The sequence below is a fragment of the Rhinolophus sinicus genome, linkage group LG02, assembly GCF_036562045.2.
Source record: "Rhinolophus sinicus isolate RSC01 linkage group LG02, ASM3656204v1, whole genome shotgun sequence".
Taxonomy (NCBI): domain Eukaryota; kingdom Metazoa; phylum Chordata; class Mammalia; order Chiroptera; family Rhinolophidae; genus Rhinolophus; species Rhinolophus sinicus.
In genome coordinates, this window is record NC_133752.1 from 198,494,276 (window position 1) to 198,504,428 (window position 10,153).

A 10,153-nucleotide genomic window follows, 5' to 3' on the forward strand; every position below is an offset into this window, starting at 1 on the left:
GGCACAGAGATAAACAGAAGGGCCCTGGATGGAGCGCTCGCACCAGGCTTGGGTTTTCGGTACCCAGAGGTGTCTGTCTCCTTTGAACTCCTCTTTTGGAAGGAAATGTGGAATTAATTACAAGGACAGTGTCCCTCCCCAGCCATCAGGCTCCTTAGAAGACTGCTCTATTGCGGTGTCCCCATCTATTATCCACGTTCCAGAGGGCTGTCACCAGCGAGTTGGCCAGCCCAGCAGCTGGCTGTCTGTCCCAGCCGGCTGTCACCGTCCTTCTACTTCTAGCTCTGGTTTGGTCCAGAACCTGACAAGATTTTCAGGCTAATAACTGGATTGTCAAAGAAGTCAGCTGTCACAAGATGGTCTGGGGTGGGAGGTGGGCGGGAAGCGTGGAGCAGCCCCCGAACAGCCCAGCCCAGCGCTGGCCACCAGGGGTCGCCCAGCCCTTCACCCCCTCCTGGAGGGCGTTAGGGCCAGCGGGGCCATGACCCTTAGGACATCACGGCACTGCCGCCACGCTTGATGAGCAGGAGGTCTCGCGTCCTGGGCTCAGGGTCGTGTCGCTGGGGTTGGAGCCTGGTGGGGACGCAGGGTGGACCTCGCGAGTCAGACCCCCAAGTGAGTGTTGCCGGGAGAGAGCAGTGTGCCGGCCTGGACTGGCCTTTGTGTGCGGGTCCTTGCCTGCTGAGCGTGAGGCTGTGTTCTGGATTCTTTGATCTGCTGGTTAAAAGGCCATCGAGGGTGATGGAAAGCTTAAAAATAAGATAAATAAGGATGATGGGTCTCTGGGCCTCTCCCGCACGCTGCGGCTGGTACCCGACACCGAGGAGAGGGACAGACAGGTGGTCCGTCAAGTGCACCCCAGCATACCTGCGTCAGGTAGCGTCTCAGCCCTGCAGCTGTGGTTCCTCTCCCGGGTCCCCCTCCCCTTCCCTCCGTGTGGCGGGGCAGGGCTGAGCTTCCCACTGTCCCCGACCCCGGAGCCTCCCGCTGGCTTGCCCTCTGGTGAGCTCCAGAAGGACCAGGGCTGGCTGAGTGCTGCCACCCGGCGCCCCGCCCGAGTCTGTGCGGATGGGTCACAGCCCTGTCCTTGTGTTTGCGGCTGGTCGTGGCCGTCACTGGAATCCCAGAGCGATCGGCTCCGTGTGACCCAGACTCTTAAGCCCGTCGATGTGCATGCAGCACAGATGCCCCAGGAAGCCCGGGTGAAGGTTTGGGGACAAGTCCTTGCTTGTGAAAAGACAGGTCACCCTCATTTGTGTCTGGATCAGAATGGGGCCTCCTTGTCAGGTAAACAGAAAGGAAGAAGGAGAGGGAAGAGAGACGGGCGGGGGAGGGCAGCTGCAGCCCCGTGGGGCTGGGGGGAGGCCCCAGCCGGCTTCTTCCCACCGGAGCTTACAGCTGGCCCTGCCTCCTTGGCAGCAGGCCCCGGCCTCCAGTTCGTGGATGTGGGGGGAGGTGGGTCGGGAAGCTGAGAGTAGTGCCCAGGCAGCAGTGCTGGGAGCAGCCAGCCCCTGTCCCCCTCCTGCCAGCACAAGGCCTCAGCTAGGCCTGCTGGGAGCCGCCTCGAAGGACCACCACGTGGCTGCGGTCCCCTGCCCGCCCCCCACGCAGACCCCGCACACCACACACACCATGGTGCAGACACACCACACATCCAGGTGGAGCAGGGCTGGCCCCTCGGCGTCGTTTGCGTAGCTGCTCCCCCTTCGGTCGGCCCAGAGGCGTTCCTTCCACTTACACACTCAGTGCTTGTGCGCTGTGCGCGCCGCCGTGAGCAGGAGGCATGCGCCTGAACACAGACCCGGGGCTGGGGCAGCTGGAGCAGGCAGTTAGGAGCCGGAGGTGAGCACGTGGCAGGGTCTTGATTTCCAGTTGACTCTGTCCCCGTCAGAGCCTCCCGAAGTCTGTACTTGTTTGTCACTTAGTGGGACCTAATTCCTGGCTGCTGGGCCCTGGGGAGGGGACCCTTGGTTGGCAGCACGTCCCTCGGCAGAGCCCTTGCTCTGCTGCCCCTTCAGGATTCCCGCATCCGGGCTGCGCAGCAATGCCCTGGAGAAGGGGACACTTTTGTCTAGGTCTGCCTGGGGCTGTGGTCCGTGAGATGACGTCCTCGGCAGCCCTGAGCCGCCATTTTAAGTATCAAAATGCAGGATTTTCTGTTGGAGTTTTGCTTTAGTGCCTGAAATCTGAATCCTTTAATGATTGACACCCTGACTGGCTCTCTTCCTAATTCTTCCATGACCCCAGTGGCCAACCACTGGCACTGGGAGCATGAAGGGAAGGTGGGTCCCACAGGAAAATCAGGGCTGTGGCCTCAAAATGACTACGAGATTCCAGGCGGAAAAATCCCCAGCTACCCACTCTCCTCCCTTCAAGGCCCCACGGGCTGTGGGATCCGACACGGACGCCCCAGGAGCAGCTGGCTCGTCCTCACGCCCTTCTGCGTTGGAGAAGGGACCACGGGGCCGCCACTGCTCCCAGCCTTTTCCAAGTCAGTTCCTGTTCACACGGTCAGTCTCTGGACCTTTAAAAGTCATGCTTAGGAAACAAGCAAAAGGCCTCAGGTTTCAGTATCGATGATGGGCTGGGGTGTCTCAAGGTGGTAGCATTGGTAAGTTTTACTAACCTCTCGCTGAGTCTTAAAAGATGGATTGGAGTTACCCAAAGCCGAGAAGGAGGGGTCGGCCCCAGGCCGCACCAGCCGGTGGGCACAGGAGCCCGCGCAGCCTTCCCCTCGGGCTCCTGCGGCCCCGCCCTGCCCCGTGCGACTCACACACTGGACGCGGAGTGTGTGACCGAGGATGTGGCCAGCCCCACAGCATTAGGACCAGGACATACGGTCACTCACAGCCCAGTCCTCCCGGGAAGAGGGCCTCATGCTCTTGAGTGGTGACACTCCAAGGTCTTCTGTGGCCGTGTCACCAGCCAGGGAACAGGACTGGGCCTGCTCCCACATGTGCCTCCCAGGGTGAAGTCTGCCCCAGGGCCAGGCAGCCGACCCTGACTGTGACATCTGACAGGGAGCAGCCAGCAGGGAGGAGGGTGCAGAAATGAGGGAGCCACTGCCAGACAGCAGCAGCACAATTCCAGAAAAGGCGGCCGGTGCACCCAGCTTCCGTGCCCACCACGCCATCACCCCGTGGCCCCCAGCCCTGGGGCGCCCACGAGGCCCGGCCTGGAGCACCCGAACCATTAACATTCCCCCTGTGCCGTCAGCCCTGCCAGCGGGCGCCTCAAAGCCTTTTCGGTATAATTTAATCTCGGCCTCTCTTTTATTTTCCATTTTACACGTGTACTTACCAAGAACAGGTATTTTATGTTGAATATGGATTCAAACCCCAGCAGATCCTGCCCAGGCAGGAATACAAATGACCTGTCCATCCACTGGCTGTCAGGGGCCGCGGTTTTGGGGGCACCAGGACCCTCGCCCTGCGGAGCGCTCCGTCCCTGGACACTCTCTCGGGCGGGCAGATGAGCTGCCAATGGCGGGGACAGTGGGGCCGGAGTCGGGCAGGAGGCAGCAGGGCAGGCCAGACCAGCCTTTCCTCGTGGAGGGTGAGCGTGGGTGCCCAGCAGAGCGCAGGTGGGCCCGGGCGCAGGTTCTGGCTACGACGGGCATGGCAGTGCTGGCTCTAAGCCCCATGCGCCAGGCATCGTGTGAGGCCCACGTGTGCCAGCCCCTCCAGTCCTCACCACAGCCCTGGAGTCACCTCCGAGGTGTCCGTCATGCACCCAGGGCCCCACAGGTGGCAATAGGATGATGTGACGACTGTGATGAAACAGGGCTCCTGCTGGAGCGCTTCTCTGCCCTAAGCAGCTGTTACTGACCCTCCGACCTCCCGGCCTGGAGGCCACTGCTGTCTCTGTCTCCACCTCGCACGGGGGCCTGACGTCCAGGGCTCCGGCCAGCTGGCCACCCAGTGCTCCGGGGCCGGCGTGTGTGGCGTGTGTGGTTTGCAGGTGCTGAGCCAGCCAGGGCCTCGGCCTCCTCACCTGAAAGGCTGAGGAGCTGGCCGCCGTGCCCAGGCCGTCCTCTGGGAGCCCCCGTGCTGCTGTGCTGCTCTCCAGACCCTGGGTGTCCCTGCAGCCTCGCCAGGTAGTGGACACCAGGGCCTTCCTTGCACAGGCGGCCGGTGCCCCGAGCACTTAGGTTTCTAGCCAAGCTGCACAAATTGAGCGTTGGAGGACGGTGCGAAAGTGAATTAAACCAATTAGGCTGCTACCTGACTTTTGTGTCAGCGTCCTGACTCCTGTTTCTTCTTTCTCAGTTCAGGGGAGAAAATGAGAGTTGGCAAATGGGCCCTTTAGCCGCGTCATGACTAATTTATTCACCTCTGCATGTTGGCAATTTGGAAACTCCTGACTGGAGCAGCTTTTAAGCCACCCTCTGTGTCTGGGCCGTGCCTGTGTTGTTCAGGCCCTCCCACTGCCCAGGGGAGCCTGCCAGGCCCTGCTCACCCAAGGGGCCCAAGAAGGGGCACTGGTCCCGCTGCTCCCGGTGGGCACCCCAGGTCAGGGCCAGTTGGGGAGGCAGGAATCTCTGTGTTACTTAAGGCCGTGCTGTCCAGTGGTGCAAGCTTGTCACGTGGGAAATGGGCAATTTTCCGCTGGCCTCTTAGTGATGGAAAAGAAGAAAAAGGTGAAATTAATATTTTACTTAACCTGGTCCAAAATACTGTCTTTCAACCCATGAGCAATACGAAAATTAAGAAACATTTTAGGATCTTGTTCAGATGGAGTATTCGAGGTCCGGAGTGTCCTGTACACGGACATGTGTGTGCACGGAGCCCTCGAGTGGACAGCAGACCGGAAGGCCCACACGCAGGAGTAAATACTGTCTGTCTCGGCTTCGTGTGTGTCTGTCTGTGACCTGATCCCACTGCCCCACACACACACCCGCACACAACACCCCGCAGGTGAGCCTTGTTCCTGCTGCGTGGGGCTGACTCGGGCCATCCTCAGGATACGGTCACCGAGTGAAAGACCAGGAAACAGTATCAGCCCCGCTGGGCTTGCTTCTGTCCACATCGGTCCCGTGGGTCCTGACTCGCCATTCTGGTGCATGAACCTGGTTACAGCACAGCGTGTTGTCCACGTCACTTCATTTACTCGGCAGACAGACCTGCTTCCTGTTGTCCGGGGGGGCGGGGGGCGGGCGCGGTGCTGAACCTTCAGTGAGAAAGAGGCTTGTTCTGAGAGCCTGGGCCCAGGGCCCCTGGACCAGGCGGCTGCCCCCTCTGAGCGGCCAGAGAGGTCAGTCGTGAGGTTCAGGGATGGGCTCTTTGCAGAGCACCGCCGGGTGAGTGGTGGCCCCGTGACAGGAGCACATACCCTGACACTGCTCCTGACGCAGAGACGGGATGATGGGTGGCCTGTTTTATGCACCGAGCAGCTCATGGTCCCATCAGTTCTTTGGGAATATTTTAAATACAGTTCGTCTCGTATCAGACGTTAGGCTTTAAAGTTCCAGTCCAGAGACGTTAAGAAGTGGTGTCCTCTCGGGCTTCTGGGCAGCCTCAAAATGACCCAGGCCGGAGTCCTCGCCACAGCCGTTGGTCGGCGCATGTGGTGCATTTATTCCTGGGACATTTGTCTTGTGTGTCGCGTGCCAGGTAGCTCGGCAGGAGAATAAGATGTTGTCTCTGCCTCCGGGCGTGCTGTCAGTGAGAACACAATGTCTTGTTAAACTTGTTTGCTCAACTGTCATTTCCCACGGATGACAATTTATTCCGCTAAAATGCTGCTGCTCCGATTGCTATTGCTACGTAACACTAATAGTGATCGCAGCCACAACACTCGAGTCATAGTAGTGGCAGGTGACACTTACCTTGTGCTTTTCTATTCTGGCACTGAGGGGGGCACTTTATACATATTAACAACCCAGTGAGGGAGGGATGTTACTGTCCCCATTTACAGGTGAGGAAACTGAGGCACAGTCTGTTATGAGGCTGGCGTAGCTAATAGTTGTCCAAGGACATCCCTGTGAATGTTGTGGGGTCACGATGGCAGGAGGGCCGGGGCTTGGACCAGTGCCTCTGACATCTGAGCTGGGGTCTCTGCGCCCGCTCACTGCTGCCCCTGCTCTCCTGGTCTCTGTAAGGCGCCAGACAGAACTCTGGGGCCCTGGGAGGGGACCCTGGCCCACTTTCCTAGAGCCCAAGGACGCCAGTGTGTCACCATTTTGTCCTTCATGGAATGGCGTACGCTCAGAAAGATAATCATGCTTTGCCAATGGCAGTGTAATTCGTCTGACTTTCTGGAAAAATGAAACCCTTTGGCAAGAAGTACCCAAAGCCATCACGTTATTTGCTCTTTGACGTTAGATGGCTCACCTCTCGGAACCTACCCGGAGACAAAAAGCAGCAGCAGGAAGGTTTCTGTCTACAGAATGTCCAGCTACCCTGTTTGTGCTCAGAATCCCCAGGGAACAGCCAGGCTTCTGACCTTCACTTTGCATCCCACTACGCCTGCATGGCCACCTGGTAACCAGGAAGACCACCTGTGACCCACACGCTCATGATGGAACATCCACAGTGCCCCGGGTACAGTCACAGCCGCTGGTCTCACCGAGAACCAGGACGGTGCACTGCCCAGGCCCCACCCCAACGTTCTGGGCTGGCTGCCCTGTGGTGGCGCCGGGGTGCCAGCCGGGTCCCAGAGCTCCCTGAGTGACCCTGCTGTGTGGTCAGGGCCGAGAACCGCAGCCCTCCCGGCCGTGTAGGTGGACACAGTTCCATCGCCTACATCCTTCGCTGCCCACTGTGGACAGTCCATGTCCACATGGAATGCACGTAACTCGGGCTGACTGTGAAGGGAAGGGCGCGGGAGCCGAGGTGCCTGCTGGGGCTTGCTGACATGGTGGCATCTCGTGGTCAAGGGGAGGAAGAGAATGACAGCGACCTGACTCATCTGTGATTTCTGACGATGTCAGTGTTGTGAGCAAGACTTCCTTTAATTGTCACATCCCTTAATGTGGCCGCAGCATCGTGTGTGGAAAAATTAGGACCGAAAACGGAATTGCCGTCTACAGTTTGCTGGACTGGCCGTCGATGGGCCCCTGTCCCAGCCCGTCCCTCCCAGGAGAACAGGTCCCCTGTGATGTGATCCAGTGACAGCCTCGTGAGCCATGGTTGTTTACCAGAATGATGTGGGTAATGCAGAGCAGCTCACGGCTGAGAAATGTGCCGTGATTCCCAGGTCGGAAACATCGCTGCCCAGTGCGTAAATAAGACAGGCCTTTTTAAAAAAGAAATCTGTATTTAAGGACGTGTTTGACTGTGTTCCTTGCCTCCCGTAAAGGTCATCCAGATAGATTTTTCCTTCTTTAGCATTGCAGGCCGCGAAGCACTGGGCATTTCTATTCTCCCTCCATCCGGTGAACCTGGGGGACTAAATTAGATTCTGAAATTGAGTGTGTAGCCGAGTTGGCGAGTTCCCGTAATGGGAGGGTATTGCTTCTCACCTTGCAAGTAGCGAGGTCATGATAATATGAAGCGAAGTGGATTAAAAATAAAACCAAAGGTATTTATTTACGACCTGCTCCGAATTGGATTGGCACCCGTGTAAGTCGCATCTAATGGTGAAAGACAGCAGATTGATGTTGATCTGTCCCCGGGGACATTCTGCCAGTGAAATTTGCTCTGTGAATTCAATTTAAAGGCCCCCAGAAAGTATGTAAAATGCAAAAGGAAATGGGATTGAGGAAGGGGAAAGCAGCAGCAATGGTGAAACATTGCAGGAGAGTCCGGCGTGCGGCTTGTGATTCGGGGATGGGGCGAGGGCTCCAGGCCTGACACAGGGCCACTTTTCTACTCGCCCGGCACAGGCAGCCCCAGGAGGGAGCTGGGAGCCCTCATTACAGAGGAAGAACCCACAGCCCCAGGGGGGTCAGTGGTGGGCCAGCCCCACGAAGCCACGTGGCGGCGCAGCCAGGGTCTGAGCCCAGGCCCGGGTCCGCGTCCACATCCTGTGTGCACACAGCCGCCGGGCTGTGCTGATGGCTCAGCAGTCTCCCCTGGAGATAAAGGAGCCTGGGGAGGCCCGGGGCCTCACATAAGACGGGGCCAGGGCTGGGAGGTGAACACTGACCCCACTTCCCCCGCCGTGCCCCCCTCTGCCAGGCTTGCAGGAACAGGAAGCTTTGCCAGGGCCTGTGCTCCCCTGAAACCTACCCCATCGTTGGTGGGGTCACCGGCCACTCTGGACATGGGACAGCCTGTCAGGAGGACTGGTCTGCGGGCACGATGGTCAGTGTGGGGGGCTGCGTGGACCCAATACCTTTCCTTCTGGCACCTGCCTCGGTGGCAGTTTAGTAGGTCACTGTCTCTTCAAGGTCTTGCCCTGGCTTCTAAACTGTGAGCTCCCAAGATAGCCATGTCCTGTGGCGGGGCCTCAGTGCCAGCCCGCCGAGCTGGGACCCGGGCCACTGCAGGGTGGTGGGGCTGGGGCAGCTGAGGGGCTCCCACGCAGTCTCCCCTGGAGACCCTGAGAATCAAGTGAGTCACAGCAACGAGGGCTGCCTGTGCCCACGTGCCCCGTGTTTCCCTGCCTGGTCTGTGGCTTGTGTGCGCCTGCCCAGTGTCACTGCTGCAGTGTCACCAGATGCACAGAAATGTGTGCCTGGAGACGCCCTGGGATGGCACCTTCCTTCCAGTTCTGTAGAGCCTCCAGTGAGTAGATGGGGCACGAGGTTGCTGGGCCGAGGCTGCGCCCCTCAGCCAGGCCCGGCCCCACCAGTGCCTGGACCCTCGGTGCTGGGGAGTCGGTTACATAGGTCACAGCTGTGAAATGCTGGGGTGGCACAGCCCCCAGCACCCCAGCAGTGCGTCTCCTAAGTCTGGGCGTCTTCCTGGCTGCTGGCCCGGGGCCTGTTGGGAGGACTGGAGAGGGGACACCACTGCTGGGCTGCTGGGGGGTGGGGCTGGGACAGCAAGGCGCCCCCTCAGCTCGGCATCCCTCCCGCCCCCCCCGCCCCCGCTGGCCAGGTGCGCCCTGGTCTGCAGCCCCGCAGCCCACCGCTGTCGCTTCCTCTGACTTGGCCTGTCTCTCTCCTCCAGGAGCTGCTGCTCTTCCTGCAGAACCTGCCCACAGCCCAGTGGGGTGACGGGGACGTCAGCCTGCTGCTGGCCGAGGCCTACCGCCTGAAGTTCGCCTTTGCCGACGCCCCCAATCACTACAAGAAGTGAGCGTGGGGCCCTCGCAGGCAGCAGGCCACTGCCCCGGGACAGGTGCCTACCTGCCGGCCGGATGCAGGCCTGCGGCCAAGGAGAGGCCTTGCTGGACGGCCCGGTCCTCCGGAGAGCGTGCGGGACGGTGCCAGGCGCAGTACGGGGCCCGGCGAAGGTGGGGCGGCATCTGTTTTCTGAGATACCAAAGAGAGTCAGGGGGTCCCGGCCGTGTGGGGCCAGTGAGGGGCAGGCCCGCCCCTGTACTGGAGCATCCTTGCCAAATGACCACCCCCTGCAGTCCCCAGCCCGCGGCCACCTGGGAAGCAGACCTTCCTGCAGAGGCCTGCTGGTGGGGGCCGGGCAGGGGAGGTGGTAGCCATCTGTACCTACTTTGAAATGCGAAAGTTCTATTCTGTTGAGTGAAAGAGAATAAAGACAGAGCAGTGAGGAGACTCCACTAGCCTGGGAAGCATTCTCCCACGGGCCTCACAGCAGCTGTGACCATTTGGCACTTTAATTTTGCTCTGCACTTTCTTGCTTTAAGTGGGGCTAGAAGCAGACCGGCTCCTCCGTGAGCCAGGCCTAGCGCCTGGGGCTCTGGCTGCCGTGGGCTGGGAGCAGCAAGGCCTCCAAACTGCCTCGCTTTCCCTCTCCGGCCTCGAGAGAAGCTGAGCGTCTGGCCACCTCAGGTAACCCACGGCGGAGGCTGTTCTGCAGGAAGTGAGGGGGAGCCTCAGGGCTGCCGCTCAGACAGATGGGCAGGTGGGGTTCAGTCTCTGTGGTGGCAGCTGTGAACCAGCTGTGCTCCTCCCAGCATTGGGGCTGGGGCACCGAGCTGCTGGGACTCCCACAGCCCCGCCCCCTTCCCAGGTCCCCGGGGTGATGGACACGCGATGGCTTCCTGCCGTTTACTGGGCACTGGGGCAGCGAGCCCGGAGGACCCAGCCTTCCCACACGCTCCCCGCCTGTGCACAGAAGCATCTGTC

General features: G+C 60.0%; 1 protein-coding gene across 1 annotated transcript in view; it reads left to right on the forward strand.

Annotated features, from left to right (window-relative positions):
• Positions 1–9,684, forward strand: part of TBC1D22A (TBC1 domain family member 22A) — a 272,552-nt gene extending 262,868 nt beyond the window's left edge. Inside the window, exon 13 of the mRNA XM_074326597.1 lies at positions 9,057–9,684. Coding sequence (XP_074182698.1) covers positions 9,057–9,185 — 129 coding nt within the window. The 3' untranslated portion in view covers positions 9,186–9,684. The remainder of the gene's footprint in view (positions 1–9,056) is intronic.
• The last annotated feature ends 469 nt before the right edge of the window (positions 9,685–10,153 follow it).